This window comes from Alligator mississippiensis, chromosome 9 (assembly GCF_030867095.1).
Source record: "Alligator mississippiensis isolate rAllMis1 chromosome 9, rAllMis1, whole genome shotgun sequence".
NCBI classification, from domain to species: domain Eukaryota; kingdom Metazoa; phylum Chordata; order Crocodylia; family Alligatoridae; genus Alligator; species Alligator mississippiensis.
The window spans coordinates 71,785,160-71,803,121 of NC_081832.1; the positions used below are offsets into that span (position 1 = coordinate 71,785,160).

The 17,962-nt window shown below is 44.0% G+C and overlaps 1 protein-coding gene across 1 annotated transcript in view; it reads right to left on the reverse strand.

The window, feature by feature from the left end:
* TRPC7 (transient receptor potential cation channel subfamily C member 7) overlaps positions 1-17,962 on the reverse strand; it is a 122,016-nt gene that overhangs the window by 35,700 nt on the left and 68,354 nt on the right. Inside the window, exons 5-6 of the mRNA XM_059733423.1 lie at positions 13,184-13,400; positions 2,043-2,276 (exon numbers count right to left, since the gene is read on the reverse strand). Coding sequence (XP_059589406.1) covers positions 2,043-2,276; positions 13,184-13,400 — 451 coding nt within the window. The remainder of the gene's footprint in view (positions 1-2,042; positions 2,277-13,183; positions 13,401-17,962) is intronic.

Consider the following 17,962-nt stretch of genomic DNA (forward strand, 5'->3'; position numbering starts at 1 on the left):
TACATGTGCGAAGTCGCTATCACGCCACCGAATGCTCCAACCAGCTATGGTTAGACCTAAAAAATGCGTACTACCTTGATAGTGGGTTGGTTGGTATCCAGCTTTAATTTGCACAGGTAGCAGTGTCTTCCTAGTGGCTGGGAGCCTGGTTGACTGCCTGAGCTCCCAAACCGAGGGGTGCACCATGTGCAGCCAGGGTTGGGGGTCCCAAAACATGTGGCATGATAGGAGGCTCAACTGTGTGGATTGCATATTAGATCCCATGGCGCCTTTACCTGCACATGTACAGGGGCCCCTAGGTGTCTATAGGGAGTCTAGGCTTCTAATTAGGACTCTGGATTTCATCTTACAGATCAGATACTTATATCCTTTATTGGATCTAGCCCTTTTGTGGGTACCAATCATCTTTAGGTGTCACTGGGTGCATCTACACATGGGCTTTACTGTTGAGTTGACTAATGAGCTTTGCAGTAAAGCATCACTATCTACGCGTGTGCCCATTTTAGGGCGTAGCAAATTAATTAACTCTGCCGTAGAATAGTACTGTCCAGGACTGCCCTATTTTACAGCAGAGTAATTTACTCCAGCACAGTGCACACGTAGATGGTGACAGGGTCTAGCTGTGGCACAAGAGTGTTAAAGTGTAGGGAGGCTGCCTGCCAGCTAGCCCCACATTATAGCACCCTTGTGCCCCAGCCAGCCCTTCCACTATCCTTCACCACCACCTGGAGCCTGGGGTTGATCGCCTGGGCTCCCTGCCAGCCCGGGGCTGCTCCACCCTGGCTCTAAGTACTGCAGTCATGGGCACATGTGCAGACACTGCACCCAGCAGCAGCTGACTCCGGTGTGAACTGCTCCAGAATTTATCGCGCTCCACTAACTACATGTGTAGATGCACCCACTGAGTGTCGGTCTGAGAAAACCATGGTTCTAGAATTGTTTCGGCTTTTCATCTAACAAAGAATGCAACGAGCTACTGCAGAAATCAGTAGTGATCCTCAATACACAATATAACAAAAAGCAGCTTCTCAAGCATGGAAACAGCGGACTGTTGTAAGAAGCTGATGCTTTTGAACATGAACAAAGGAAGCTTACGCAAGATTTTTAGTTTTTTCCACTTCTCTTAGTTCCCCTTCTATATTTTTTTGTTTTCCTTAGGAAGGGGCTGTGTAGCTCAAAGTCATTAGGTGGCACGCTGGCAGGATACATCTGATCTAATCGCTCAGTATACCAGGGGTGGGCAAAATGCGGCCCAGGGGCTGGATGCGGTCCACCAGGCCATTCTGTCTGGCCCATGGGACCCCTAAAAATTTTAGAAAATTAATATTAATCTGCCCTGGGCTGCCTGCCATGTGGCCCTAGATGGCTTTCATAAACTCAGTAAGTGGCCCTTTGACCAAAACAACTGCCCGCCCCTGGCTGTAGACTATGATACAAAAGACAAAGGCTTACCCAGACCCCCCAAAAAATCAAAGGTGCATGAAGTTGTGGCAACAAACACTCAGCTGTAGACAAATTAGACATTAGATCTACTAAAAAAAATCAGGAATGTCATTTCATAGTCACTTTTCCCAAGAGATGGTTTCTTCTTTAATACTGATAGCCCAGTCCTCCCATGTTTTCACATGTCAAACCCCCACAATTTCACAGAAGTCCATCAACCTCACCAGACCACATAGCTTCTGGATGATACATTTAGTAGCCTTGCATCTCTTTTACTTTGAGGGAGCAGAACGCATTCTTCTATCTAGACTTTAAAATATATCTGTTCCCTTCTGGTTTTAAGATTATTTGCTGCTTCGTCAACATGTGATTGGACTGAGTCTGGCCTCAGTACACGTTCAGAGACTGAGCGAGGCTTAGATCTCCATTCCTTTTTAGCATGGGATAGTTGTTTACCAACATGGCTGTAAGGGATAGATCTGAGGAGAATAATCCGCTTTAGTTTGAGAAAGCTTCAAGAAGGTTAAAAAGGTAAGCTGGTGCTTTCCGCATGTTACCCCAAAAGAACACGGAGCATTAAAGGGCAAAAAACATCTTACCATAAGTAAAGTAAGCAACTTCAGGGGGAAGGGTGACATTATTGAGGTCATCGTCCGGAACGTACTGATCTACGTATTGTTGTGCTTCGGTGGCTTTGAGAAAAGCCATGAACCTTGCAGTGAATGATGCCACAAAGATGGAGAGCATGCCGAAATCCAGCAGGTTCCAAAGATGCAGGACATACTCACGAGGCCCTTCTTCCCAGATTTCTTTGCATTCTGACCATATCATCCCTGGGGAAAATAGATGTTAACATAGGATATTTGGACGTCAGATGTTCATAATATTGTCTGTGTGTTTGCTTTAGAAGACGTGCAGTTGGAAATGGAGTATGATCAGGAGTGGAGGCACTCGTAAGAACCTCAAACAATAATCTTTAAATCATGTTTGCTGACTCCATATTAATCTAATATCGTCAAGACAATTATTTTTGGCCATAAGCCAGTTGTAGAAAGGTAAACCTACTCTGAAAAAAATAGTCTGGTGCCTTAAAGACCCCTTTGTCCATATAGGGTAGACTTCTCAAAAGGTCTTAACCTAAGCTGGCTCCATTCACTTAATGGTGAAATGACACCTAATTTCAATGGAGGAAGACTTAAAAAGACCTCTCAGCAAGTCTGAATATTTTACCCGTAGCAAACCCATTGAAGTAAGACTCCCACAACTATTTTTGGAACAGTTATGAAATTCCAAACCGTTTCTACAATGAACCCAAAGCCATCCTTTTGGATGGTTTTCAAATGTTCTCTTTATAATCCTCTCCTATACTCATCCAGGAAAGCTCATGCACACACACGCACGGTGATTTCAGCACACCTAGATTCCATTTGGGAAATGGAAGCAGAATCTGCCTTAATAATGCATGAAAATTATATCTAGTATTTGTGGTATAATCAGAATCAAGAAGTGCCAGACAGATTGCAATGGAGTCTGTTCCTTTTCTCTGCTAAATTGTGCATACTAAAGAAGTTTGAATAACTTCTACACATTTGAGCACTTATCCATCACCTCCATGAGTACAGGTGACTTGCAGGTGGATTGGGGACACAGTGGGCATGTCTACACGTGTGCATTTACTGCGCAGTAACCCAAATTACTGCACAGTACGGGTGCGTGTCTGCATGTGCACACCCCTCCTGCACAGTAAACATGGCAACTTATACCAACTTGAGTGTGATACTTGTACTGAGGCATTATGCCGGTATCAGATTTACACCTTATTAAGTACTGTGCAGTAATGCATATGTAGATGCCTTACTGGGCAGTGTAGATGCCTAACTTTAGTCCCAAGTCAGTCCACACACAGTGTTAATGCTCTTTAATGCCTTCACATGTAGATGCTGGCCTATTCCCGCTTACTGTGCAGTGACTTACTGAGCAGTATATTTAAGGTGGCATAAATGCACATGTAGACATGCCCAGTGATAACTGTGTTGGTGGTGTTTAACAAATCAGAATTGGAGATAGGTCTGAGTTCTGACTGTGTTTGGATCAGTGACATAACTAACAGGGCTGTCACCCAGGACAAGCAGGGGTAGGGAAGGGAGTTGGTGTGTCGTTCTGAGACTGGATGCAGAGGATTGCGGGCTCTGAGACTGTGGGGCGGGCAGCAACCTTAGCCATGCTCAGTCCTGGCTGAGCTGCTTCTGGCGTATGTACTGACTGTTGCTGTTAAAGCCGCGGAAGTCAGAAACTGTCTTGGAGTTCCCTGCATAGCAATGCTTTCAGGGCACAGACTTGATGGGGTTGGGAGGGGCAATTCTGGCACCCCCTCCCAACTTGGCACCCAGGGTGAATGCTCCTTTTCGTCCATCCCTCGTTATACTACTGGTGCAGATCTCCTTTGGGGAATGGAGCTGGAGGAGGAGATCATTGGCCAATGTGCATCTAACAACACAGTTCAGATACTCCACTAACCCCTGGCCAAATTCCAGCTGGTAGGGTCAGTGTAGGGACTTGTAGGCCCCTTGGGATATCTACAAAGATTGTTTAACATCCTAAGAAGAACTGTAAATATTTTCTTAACTGCATCAAAGTTACACACATGTTTTGTGTCCAGCCCTGTTCCCATGGCAATGGCAAAATTAATGCTTAATTCAGGAAAAGCTGGAGCAGGATATATTGGTTCCCAGGTGCCCTTCTTTGATTTTTGTCTTTTTTTCCAACTCTTTCTCTTTGCTAGAAGTTTTTGTGATGCAACATGTAAGTGCATTTCACCGGCTACGCCTCCAGAGCCTTGTCCATGTGTACGATGGACTGCCTCAGGAGGCACAGGCTGAAGATGAAATTTTCAGTGAGAAATCAAATCACTGTGAATCTTTCCGCAGGTGGAGAATTGCAGAACTGCCAGTCTGTGCATCCAAGCTCGAGAGGTGGAAAATCAAAACCTAGCTAACATCTTAGGTTAAGGTACCCAGTCAGTGACCTCTGGAAATGAAGGTTCAGCTCTCTCTCATATCAAATGCCCATTGATTTCTATAGTGTGGGTAACAGGAGCCTACACAACTTGGCATGAAAAGGCAGGAGTGTGCCAACAATGCAACACAACTAATCATTACTCAGCTACAGTATCACAGCTGCCTGGAGAGGTTTAACACTATACAGGCTTTAGCCAACACAATCAAGACTCCTCCTTTCAGGAATAAAATGCACCAGTTTCAACTTAATAAAACAAAGGATAATAATTAGTACTACTGGCATGAGTCAGACACAGCTAGTGTACTCAGGAGTCTGTTAGCACACTGCTTGCTCATTTCTGGAGGCTTCGTTTCCCTGATGCTTTTTCCTTGTACTGGGCAAACCTGGAGTCCCATACTGAGATCCAGGTTGTTCTCTGGTAGGGTTAAGAACAGGCAAGAAGACTGTTAGTTTTCCTTTTGAGAGTTTTCTCCTCTCTGTTCCTCTATCAATTTGTTGGCAGAAGGCAGGGAAGGTATGACCTATTGACCTGGCAGCTACTTGAATGTCTTTGGTAGCATGAAAACCCTCTGGAATGAGAACCTGTGTCTCAGCAGTGGCCTGGACCCCGTGCGGCTGTGGCTCAGATCCTCAAAGAAGGCAAACTGCATGCTCAGGGCCACATCTGACTATGGCATTTAATATTCCTCCCCATGGCTAAGAAGCAGTTGCCTCTGGCTTAAGTAACGTGCTAAGGGGAAACCTCCACGGGGTGCACAAGAAGACGGTATGCAATCTCCCTTTCACTGCTCCATCCTCTCCACTTGCTGCCCATTCTCTCCCTCCATGCAGTACAATGCCTTTTGTTGGGGCCAGCAGCCGTGTGTGGCAAGAAGCCTCCTCATATGCTTCAGAAGGCAATGACTTAGCCTTCCCTTTTCACTTTCACACAACAGATCTCCTGCTGATCTCAGTGGAAGTTGCAGACCATACTCACAGTTGAGTACATCTACATGTTCATTAATGTGCTGAAATTATGGTGCTTTACCTGTAATAACAGGTACTCATTTAATGCGCCGTAATTGGCACTACTGTGCATTAGCACAGATGAATGCTTTTTATGTGACACTTAACGCCCATTGGGCTAACCTTCTGCACATTAGCACAGTTTTTGCCAGCTGTGCTAATGTGCAGTAGAATTAGTCCAATGGGCATGAAGTGTCTTGTGTAGATGCGCCCATTTAGTAGCAAGTAACCTCATAGAAGAGGGTAGCAAAACTGATTCCTAAATAATGAGATTTGCATCTGATCCACAGGGAAACAAAACGAAGCAAATATAAAAGAAACCCCCTTTTGTCCCCAGTAATTGTTGTGTGCCAATATTTAGACTGGTCCATTTTTCTGGGGAGAGGGGGTCAGTCACTGAAGAACCTCAGGAAATATTTTTATGGGTATTAGCAACCAGATTATTTTCCTGACTGACACAGAGCCATGTAAATCTGGTTTAAATATTGACTAAGCCATCATAATTTATTTCTGGACTAGATTGCTTACATTACAATGAGCTGCAGGGATTTGCAGCTGGAATATGCAATGCAAAGAAAAATGTTCAAAATCAAGGAGGCTGAGTACAGTTAAAACCAGAACCACAGTGGTTATGTTAGAACATGTGGAGACTGTGTTTTGAATCAACCCCTATTGGCCAACTTGGCTGCTGATCATTTTTTTATAACTGCAATTGCAAAAAGTCCATGCAAGACAGCAGAAGAGCTGCGGCAGAAACATTGGTGCGTAATGATATGTATATTCTGATGGGTGGAACCAAGCCATTGTTGTCGATAAAAATGTTTTAGACGAATGAAAATCAGAGCACAGATTCAGGCTATGGAAAACAGCAGGGTGAAAGACAAAGCAAGCTCAGCAAGATGGTCAGCATGAGAATAGGGAAGAACATACCATTAGAGCTGGTAGGAGCTGTTTGTGTTTCATTTGCTTTTCTTTTAATAATTTGAGGTTTGTCTGAATGTTGTGTAAAATAATAGCCGGGGCGGGGGGAGGGGGAACCCCTGCCTTTAGTTCAGCAGACTACTTATTAGCTCTGTGTGTCTGTTCATCCTAGACACGTGAAACTCCCATTCATTTCCTGCCTTTGGGCGGGGGGCTGGACTCGATGATCTTTCGAGGTCCCTTCCAGCCCTAATGTCTATGTCTATGAATCTAGGATGGGGGGATTAAACGCATGGCCTGCAGGCTGGATCCAGCCCACAGAGGCATGTCATGCAGCCCACACGGCTCTTGGAGGGACCAGAAATGTAGGGGGTGGATCCGATCACTGAATTCTGGGGTACAGAGACCTGCAAGGGATTCGAGGCATGGCTGTGTCAAGCTGCTTGACTCCTCAAACAACACAGCGATAGTTCACAGCACCACTGCACACCCCACCACTGCAGATCTGGCCCAGGGAAGCCAAATAAACATTGACACCCCTTGATTGAAGAGGAACATTTAACCATAGTCAGAAAACACTTGAGCCCAACGTCCCATTACACCACACCTTGAGCTTTCATTCCCAGCCATGCAAACCGGGTGGAAAACACCGTTCTGATCCGCTGGTGTTTTGTTCACCCACTTTGAAGTGACTCCACACTGACAAAAATTATTTCCTTCCAAGCCAGGCAATGGGAAAGCCTACCCTTCGCATGAATTTCTGAGCGCAATTTCATACAAAGGAAGTGGTAACCTGCCAAAAACCTCTCTCTCATCCTCACTTCCCACAGTTACACTGTCCTATTTAGACAGTAACAGTGGCATCGTGTGGGGCTATAAAGTTCACCCTCGCTGTTGCTAATTGGGGAGGTAATATAGACCTACCACCTTTGCCCAGCTAGAACCTGAAATTTCCCACAGAGTATTTTGCCTTCAATATGTGTATGTCTAAATCAGAATATGGTGTGGATTTCATATCTGCAGGAAGTTTTCATTGAGGTCATGATATCACAGCCCATATTCTCTCTTGGCCACAGTATAATAAATTAACAGTGTCATATTATCATGAGATAATGCTATTTTTTAAGACTCCTCATTACTGTACTGGTTGGCAGCCAGGTAACACCATTGGCCAATTTCCCAGAAAGATTTAAAGCCAGGGGACCGGTAAACTAATTACCTTAAAATGATTGGCTGAAGTCGGAACCAGTAATGCATCATCAGCATTCATCCTCACTGCCAGAGAATGAGGAAGATTGGGGAAAAATAAAAATGTGAGGAGAAGGGTTAAAAGCAGAGCAGCGAGAAGTAATATCCTCCTCCTTAACTGTACTGTGAATCTTATTTCTGTTGCATGCCTCCATGTCTCACTCTGGGAAGAGTAATTGCAGAATGAATTTAATACAGATGGTGGTGTGGGACCATACATACTGATGCTCATATTTAATACCTAGGTACTGAAGTTAATATACACCTTGGCAGTCCTGCTTGCTTTCCTTTTTCAGCAGGTGTTTTTATTTTATGTGTTCCTGTATATGGGCTCTTTATCCATAATTATGGGGAAGTGCGCTCACACTAGAGAATAGACCACCCTGGACAGGCTCGCAAGGTGGGCAGATCAAAACCTGATGGCATACAAGGTGCTCTACCTCGGGGAAAAAAAAACACTATATTTATAGGCTCAGCAATGCTACACTCACTAGCACCATGACCGAAAGAGACTTGGGGGTCATGACTGACCACAAGACGAACATGAGCCACCAATGCAATGCCACAGTTGGTAAAGCAAACAAACCCTGGCTTGCATCTACCAAAGCATCTCAAGCAAAACCCAAGAAGTCATCCTCCTGCTTTACTTGGCCTTGGTGAGGCCGCATCCAGTTCTGGGCTCTGAACTTTAGAAAGCATGTGGAGAAGCTTGAGAGAGTCCAGAGGAGAGCCACGTGCATGATCAGAGGACAAGAAAGCAGGCGTATGAGGAGAAGCTGAGAGGCATGGGACTCTTCAGCCTGAAGAAGCAAAGGCTCAGGTGTGACTTGGTGGCAGCCTATAAATATATAAAGGGTGTGCATCAGGAACTGGGAGAACATCTGTTCACCTGGGCACTCCAAGGGAAGACAAGGTCTAATGGTCACAGACTCCTGGAAAACTGTTCTAAGCCGGACATAAGGAAAAACTTCTTTACTGTCCGAGTCCCCAGAGCCTGGAATAGACTACCCCCAGAAGTGGTGCAAGCACCTTCTCTGGACACTTTTAGAAAACACTTGGATGCCTATCTTGCTGGGATCATTTGGCCCCAGCAAACTTCCTTCCCCTTGGGCAGAGGGCTGGACCCGATGATCTTGCAAGGTCCCTTCCAGCCCTAGTGTCTATGAAATCTATGAAACAGTTTCACATAAAGAGGCAGGAGACAGGGCAGGGAAGCTTTAGAGATGAACTATCCACCATATTTCATAGTTCTTGACACAACATTTTTACACTCCTCAGATTTCCATCGAACAGCTGGGTGGATGACTGTTACTTTTAGCTATGATCAAGGGGACACTGCCAGCTGCCTCCCTGTATACTGGAACACCTGGAAGTTCCTCTGATCAAGTTAAAATAAGGCTGGCAATTATGCAAACGGTTTCTACTAGGGTACATCTACACAGCCTGAGTAGCAGTATTTGATGGATAATGATCCTGTGACATGAGATAAAATTAAATCAGTGAAAAAAGTACGGTATCATGTCCCTGTGAGCTTTGGATAATATTATCATTATAAATAGCCAAAAAATGTTTTCTACCCATGAACAATTTCAATGAAAACTCTCCCTCGTCACCAATGGGAAACGTCAACTTCTCAACAAAAGGCCAAATATATATTCAGTTGTTGGCAGCCAATAGCTAGAATGTTTTCAAACGAAAAACGTAAAATGTTGGAAACACCAAAAAGTTTACAGTTGAAAACTAATGAACACAAACATTTCAGAGGCCACCTAGGATATTTTGAAAAACAACTAAAACTGCTTTCAGATGCTGACAAAAAATTGAAAAAAGAAGACAGGAAATCAGGTATGCTGCAAAAAAAATTCAAAAGCTCAACATCCCACTGGAGACAAATTGATAGAAAAATCCCACCTATCTGTAATTATTATATTACAACAGTTCCCTTAAAAATTCAGGCTATCAGTTGAGATGCTACCTTTGATATACGAATAGCTCCACCTCAATTTTTATTCCCTGTCATAACATTAGCTGCAGATATTAAGATAGCTAAAATAAAATATTTTTAAAGGTAATTGTTGTATATCCAGAGTTGGTGGGAGTGAAACTATATTAGCATGTACAGGCAGTTCTGTTATCTTTTGTGATCTGGGCTTTCTTTTTCAGAGGAAACTGGATTCTTTCCTCCGAACTGGTTGTCCATGAAATGAGGGTAGTGAAATGGAGAAAGAGATAAAATGCAGGCTAGCAAATAACTTAGGTCATGGTGTGCATGCACTTTGATACATGGGGCCTTTCTGATCCAAAGCCCACCAAAGACAAATCCTGTTGAGACTCCTCTTCTCTTCAGTGGGTTTGGGGCCAAGTCCATTTTGAGGTGTTGGGTGGCACCTTTCAGTAGGGTGAAATGTATGCTTTTATTCACAGTCTTCTGCTTTGCTGTGTGTTGTGACTTGACAAGAGGTGGTTCTTTGGTTCAATGAGAAGGAGTTGCTAGAAAAGTCGGTTGCCATCACAGGCTCGTTATAGATGAATTGTCCACAATTTTCAGAAAATGGGCCCAGTTGCAAATGTTAATGTGAGTATAGAGTATAAGCATGTTGAATGACAGTCACTCAACAGGGTTAAAAACCTGCCCTCTGGAGCTAGTACCAGAAGAGCACAGAGTGTCCAGTCCTAAAAATTTCCAGGCAAACAACACTAACACCCATCAAATAGTACTAGCCAGAAAAATCTTAACAATAGAGTCACGGTTGCTTCTTGATGGCCTCATTTCCACCCAGCCCTGTTCTTTTAAAGACAATCTTGTTATTATGTGGTGTAGGATGAGGGTAATTTTGTTGTATATCACGTTGCTATTACTGAAGCACTATGATATAGTGTTTAGGTAAGTGACCTCTCCAGAGAAGAAGCAGATGGCTAGCAAGTAGTGATTTTGAGAGGGCAAAGTTGCAATCAGAAAATCTCATTATACTCCGAAGCCTGTACAACGAGCCATCTTTCCTTCTTTTTGAAACCTGAAATAATTTGCCTTATACTAATGCTTTCTTCTTCCTCCCTCAAGAACTCACTCGGGCTGCCAGCCACCTGCAGCCTGCAAAAAAGAATCTCATGGCCAAAACCATCTCCTCCAAACTGTTTTAATATTGCGTCAAAAAAAAAAAAAAGCTCACCTATTATTCCGTCTACTTTCCCATCTATTCTTTTTTTCTGTATGTGATTCTGCTTATTTGAAAGCCAGAAAAAAAATGGAAGTGGAGACCAAAAGGTCACTCAGTATAGCAGGCATGATCCAACTCTTAGGTTGCTGTAATTCCATTTACTTACATGCTGCTCTGGACCCATTTGCCCTGATGCGAAAGACCAGGTGGAATAAAATAGGACCTTTGAAGCCAGATAAAGATTTGGCAGCGTTGATGCATTTTGCTTTCAGGAGATCTTTACAGCCAATTAGGATTAGCAGTCCAAGGTAACTGGCTTGCCCGTTATACCCATGTGGTAGGTTTTGTCTAGAGAACTTGGAACTTCCTTAAAACTCCTAGTCTGTCTATTTTGTGCCCACGTGTTCACCAATGTCAGTGCTTATCAGCCTTCATCAAGGACTCAGCTAATTTCTTTGTTTCAGATGCATCCTATTGCAAAACTTCACCTGTCATTTCTTTTATACCCCTATGATGCTCTTCCCCACTGGAAAACTCCTTGGAAATTTAAAAATCACTCCCAGTTTCTGTCTAGCTCTTCTCATCATTAAATTGCAAGGAACTTTAGAAAGAGCTAAGCATCATCATCTCCATTCTGGAGATGAAGAAACAGATACAGAGAGGTGGAGGGACTCAGTAGTGTAAGTAGAAGTGGGTGAACAGAGAACCAGACTGGTACCCCTTGGGGGAGCCCATGCTATGGTGGTGGCCCATGTGCAAGGTGTTAAGACTCTCCAGAACTAGAATGCCCCACTCCCCAATCTCCAGGCCTCATTACCTGTCACTCCCTGGGTGCCAAAGTTCCTAATTATGCCCCTGGAGGGACTCACCCAGCAGGTTCAATCAGGAATAACTCTCCTGAGGGCAGGTGTAATGCCCTGTCCACTGGGGCAATACTGTCCTTCAATTTAGTAGGACTCAAACTAATAGAGTTCTATAGAAATTACTCTACAACCCAGAGAATTATTGGTAAATGCTAACTTTTCTACAGGGCTATTTTTCTTTTGAGCCATCTCATTGAATTTTATAGAAGATGAGTAATTTCACATTAAACGCTCCAGAGCAGCCCAGAAAACTATGTATAGAAGTTGGAATTTTCTATTAAATGTATCTTTTTTTTTCTTATAATGGAAAGCATTCAACAAGTGCTTTCTGGGTTGAATCAGAATTCATAGATTTCATAGATTTCATAGACATTAGGGCTGGAAGGGACCTCAGAAGATCATCGAGTCCAGCCCCCCCCGCCCAAAGGGCAGGAAGTCAGCTGGGGTCATAGGATCCCAGCAAGATAAGCATCCAGTTTCATCTTGAAGGTGTTCAATGAAGGCGCTTGAACAACCTCTGGCGGCAGGCTGTTCCAGACCTTGGGGGCTCGGACAGTAAAGAAATTCTTCCTTATGTCCAGCCTGAAACGGTCTTGTAGTAGTTTGTGACCATTCGACCTCGTCATTCCTTGGGGTGCTCTGGTGAACAAATGTTCCCCCAGATACTGGTGGTCACCCCTGATAAACTTATAAGTGGCCATCAGATCACCCCTGAGCCTGAGCTTTTCCAGGCTAAAGAGCCCCAGGGCTCTCAGCCTGTCATCGTAGGGTCTGCTTCCCTGACCTCTGATCATGTGCGTGGCTCTTCTCTGGACTCTCTCAAGCTTCTCCACATCCTTTTTGACTTGTGGAGCCCAAAACTGGATGCAGTACTCCAGCTGTGGCCTCACTAAGGCCGAGTACAAGGGGAGAATGACGTCCCTGGATTTGCTTGAGAAGCATCTATGGATGCAAGCCAGCGTTTTGGTCGCTTTACTAGCTGCAGCACCGCACTGCAGGCTCATGTTCATCTTGTGGTCAATGTTGACCCCCAAGTCTCTTTCTTCCATAGTGCTAGCCAACATAGCACTGCTGAGCCTATAAGGATGCTGCAGGTTTTTTTTTCCCAAGGTGGAGAACCTTGCATTTATCGGCGTTGAACACCATCAGATTCTCATCCGCCCACTTGCTGAGCCTGTCCAGGTCAGCCTGGATCATCCGCCTGTCTTCTGGTGTGGATGCTTTGCCCCAAAGTTTGGTGTCATCGGCGAACTTGGACATCCTTTACAACCTTTATCTCCAGACCCCAGCTGACTTCCTGCCCTTCGGGGTGTGGGGCTGGACTTGATGATCTTCCAAGGTCCCTTCCAGCCCTAATGTCTATGAAACCTATGAATTAAATTATGTTTTTGCTATTGGCTTCAATGGGCCCAAAATCAGGCTCCATCTTTTTTTATTCTTTGGCTGATCAGCATCTATAATGTTTCATTTATCTCCAGTTATTTTGCACTTCTCTGGTATATTAACAGACATTTTGATTTTGCTTACCTAATACCCACTTCATGATAAGCAGTTCTGTCCAGGAGAACTGAGTTGTTTTCACTCTAAATATTTGTTTGGGATGATCCGTGATGGTCTCATTTGGAAGATTTTTGACCCCTTCAAATCGATCTGAGGCATTCACTACTAACAGTCCAAGGAAGATTGTGAAAGAAACTGCATGTGCCACAAATTTCATGAAAGGACTTCGGAGTGTCCGTCCCAGCTGAAAATGAAACATATATAAGACACAGTTATTTTTATTTTCTGGTCTGTTTATCATATTCCCTAGCATTTTACTCTAAAAAAGATGAGCTCATTTACACCTGGTAATGTCACCGATTACTCTGGGACATCACTACAGCTCAGGTGCTACAGCAGGTTTGCACTTGTTCAGTCACAAAAAATAAGGGTCCTTTCATGTGTTTTCTACCAGCATTGGGATGCTAAATGCTTCTTTTACCACCCACCAATATTTGTGTGACATGCCATTTTCATGTTTGTGCCATCAGAGATGAAAGAAATGGTAAAAGTATGACTAGTGAAATTTAGGGTACTATGGGCCCCTGATTCCCTCTTCTCCCATATACCAGTCTAACTTGGCATACAGCAGTGATGACATTAGCATAAAATTCTGCTAGTTGGTTATTAGGGCTGTGCGAAGCTTTGGTAGCTGAATCGATTTGGAGGAGATTTGGCTCGATTCGGGGACCGAATCTCTGAATCTGAATTGAATCAGAGACAATTAAAAGCTCTAAATCAATTGAAGCATCTGAATTGATTTGGAAAAGCTTCAGAAAAGATGTGGCCACTTCAGAGATTCGGCCGTAGACTAAACAGGCAGCTGATAGTTGCCTCCAGCTGGTAAGTCTGTTGGGGTTGGGAGAGGGGGGAGGGAAGGGGTGTGGGGGAGGGAGGGATTGGGGTTGGGACAAGCTGCCCAGCTGGGGCAGGGGGTTGCATTCCTTGTGGGGCATGGAATGAGGGCACGGCAGCACTGGAAGCAGGGGCTCTGCCCTGCTGCCGTTTGTCCAGCTGGAGGGGGGGAGAGGGGGGGAGTGGGATGTGAGCATGGCTCACTCCAGGCAGAAGAGGGCAAGGGATCAGGACCTCTAAGGGCTTGTGGCAGAGTTCCCCCATGCAGCGTGGGGCAGCGGGGATTGCCCCCCCGCCTGGCACCTGTGCAGCAGCTGTCTCATTGCACGGGTGCAACACAGCTCATCAGGGCACCGCACACTGTCTGGGAGCTGGGGTGGCTCCACCTGTCAGCTGGAGCCTGGCAGTGCTCAGTCCCAGCTCCAAGGCAGTGCACAGTGCCCTGCCAAGCAACACTGCAACCATGCCATGGCTCATCTGCCGCACGGGTGCCAGGTGGAGGGGGCGATCCACGCTGCTCTCCACTACTCCACACTGCCCCACACTGCATGGGGGAGCTCTGTCATGAGCACCCAGAGGCCCTGATCCCTGCTGCTGTAGCCAGAGAGTGCAGGGCTTTTATTTTATTTTTTAAGTGCTGGGAGGCTGGGGCTAGGCGGGGGATGGGGCCGGGCAGGGCAGCTATGGAGGCTTCTCCCATGGCTCCCCCAACCTGGGGAGTGGCAGGCACAGCCATGGGAGAACCTGCAGCTGCCCAGCTGTGCCTGCCTCTCCACGGCCAATCTGAATCACCGAATCTCTCTGAATCAGCGCCGAATCTTCTGAAGCCGATTCAGTTGATTCAGGACAATGATCCGAATCTCCAAATTGAATCACTATCTTCCAAATCGGCTGAATCCAAATCCAAACTGCATACTTCCCTACTCGCACAGGCCTACTGGTTTTCTAGCAAAACCCTCATTAATAGCGTGTTTGACACATTTTATTTAAAAGCTTCTTTAGTAATGCTCTCTTAATACGTACCAGTCTGATAATTATCTAGTGCAATTACAAGAGCAGCTACAAAGTTACCCACTAAAACGTAAGGACTTCAAAGCAATACATGCGTAAGTGATAGAGGGCTGATCTGAGCTATGCTCTCTTCTTGCAGCATTTGTCTTATCCTTATTCAGAAGCACTGCTTAGCTGTTAAATTAAATGCTCCTTATCTCATTATGTATTTTCCCTGATTTAAGAATACATTATTCTTAAAGAATATGACAGAGTTGGTAGAGTTTTTATTTTCTTTTGGATCAATGCCATCATGGAGGGTAACCCATTCTACAAATGCCTTCTTCTCATGTATAGGGCCTACCATGCATTAGAAACATCCATAGTGTGGTCTTACCCATCAATGACTCTCACACATGATGAATTATGCTCCAACCCTTCCTATGTATCCAATGCTTTGATTAATTAAAACAAAATATATGGAGGAAAGGTTCAGGTTCCCCTTGCTATTAATTAATCAACTCCTCAAGAAAGACCTACCTCTTTGAAAAAAGAGTTTAAGCCTACCTACTTCTTCCTTCTGTATCAAATTTCTAAAAGAAATTTACTGGACAACACATGATTTTGCTCTCTTTCTCTTTCTTGTCTGATTTTTTTAAAATGGGAAATCTTTTACACGATTGCTAGAGCAGTTAAACTTACTGGAAAACATAGGTGAGATGAATTCCTGGAAAATTTGTCACTATGTGTAAGTGGAAAACTATGATCCATGTCTGAGCCTCAAATCAGTGAAGAACTTAAATATATTCATAAGTCCCAGTGAAGTGAATGAAAAATGCTTAAATACTTCAGTGCTTTGTTGAACTGAGGCCTGAATTACTACAGCAAAATACAGCTTTGTCTAAGTGAAGGCATCTTTTAAAAAAAGTCCCATCATTTCTTCTACTGGTTCTTCTGCCCTATGCAGTGAGTGTAGAGAAGGCTGAAGTTCTACAGATGGTACCATGCAGATGTGTTGTACAAGGGTTTAGCATGAAGCTTTGTCTACATTATCAGTCCCACTATTTCCCTTGGACATTCTTCTAATGCAGGCTGTCACTTTCCATACTAATGCCATTAAGTTAAGGAAACCATAGTTAAGAATGAGTGAAGCCTTCAGGTAACTATGGACATATGGGTCATTGCCTAGAAGTTGTTAAGAAAACATATTTTTGACTTATACATGCCCAGTTCTATGCTGAATTCATTCCATGGGGAAAAGAGAGTTTCAATGGACTATTGATTGCTACCTAGCTGCTGGAGGCAAGGACTTCTGCGGGTGATATATTTTATTGGACCAGCTACATGGCTGGGATAGACTTAGACAATAAAAGGTATCACTCACAAAAATCCTTGCCTCACACATATTTCTTGGACCATCACAGACACAACATCACTATAATACCACCTAAGGCATAGGTGCTCTTTTCTGCCAATTTATACTTTATAAATTACAGGTCTCTATTTTATAAGATTCAAATTGCATAGTCTGCATGATCATAGAAACAACCCTGAGCTATTACAGAAGAAAATGAACTCTATGGATATTATCATTTTGTTCTCTCCAAATATCATAAATTCTGCATTTGCTCAGCATTACATCCATACTTTATCCACCGTGGCCACGTGTATACTTGCGGCAGACTGCACAGTTGTTACTTGCTTATGCAAATACTAAATGATTGCGCAGTAACCCATGTTACTGTGCAGTACCGTCGCCGCACATTTTTTTCCCCAATGCTACTGTGCAGCAGCAAGCAGCTACGGTGCAGTAGCTCATTACTACTGTGCAGTAGCATCGCGTCACGGTTAGTACCTGGCAATGGTACCGCGCTGTAGCATCTGATGTTACTCAGAAGAGTTTAGCATTTATTTCTTATTTTTCTGATCTTCACAGAAATCTAATTTTTAACTAAGCGCTGAAAGCGGTGACTGGGACATTTTGTGAAAAATTAATGAAGCATCGGTTCTTTCAGATAACATACTGCCTTGCGACAATAAATGATGATTTTTTTTGTTTTATTTTCTTAAATTATGTTCTAATTATACCTGCGTGCATAGCTACTTGTGCATACTATTTGACAATTACCTAAATAATTCACAATAGTATGTGTCATCTAAAAAAGAAGGCAAAGCAATGCTTGATCGTGATTGATAACATGACAGTAACAATTACAGAATACAAACAGCAAAGATCTATTTTTAAAAGAAAAAATTGTTTCAGGATCTCACATTCCTTATGTATTACTGAAAAGGAATAAAGTAAGCAGACATATGAGCAAAAACAAACCATGAAAAGGCCATAGGAGAAAGGAAGGGTTTCAAGATAGAAATTCATCTGAATCAAGGAGGACAGGAACACGTGAAAGAAGAAACAGTTTAAGGAAAAGTGTAGATGAGGGGTGTTAAATGTCTGATCCATGGGGCTTGTATTGGGGTCAGGAACTCAGAGGCAGGGAGAGAGAGGAAAGGGCTCAACACTGAAATCCCTGGCGTGGAGTCCCACTGCCACTTGCCCTGCTGCTGCCACCACGTCTGAGTCTGGCCTGCGGGGAGCAAAATGTTCCAGATGCAGCCGGAGGGGGAGGGCAAATTTGACACCCTTCATGTGTAGACTATTCTTTCTTTTTCCAGCATTACTAGGGATCTAATTGAACAAGAGCAGGTGTGGTCATCAGGAGAAAAATAAGACTCCCTAGAATAAAAACACTAAACTAGACTACAGCCAGGATGCCAGTGATTGAGGCTGTGTGCCTTCATTTACAATGCAGAATGTGTGAAAAGCATGTCACTGTTTGTACAAGGGAAGGAGTTTCTAAATTAGCCATGGTAATGTTCAGAATTGAGTTAGGTGCCACCTCAGTTCAGCTAGGAACAAAGGAA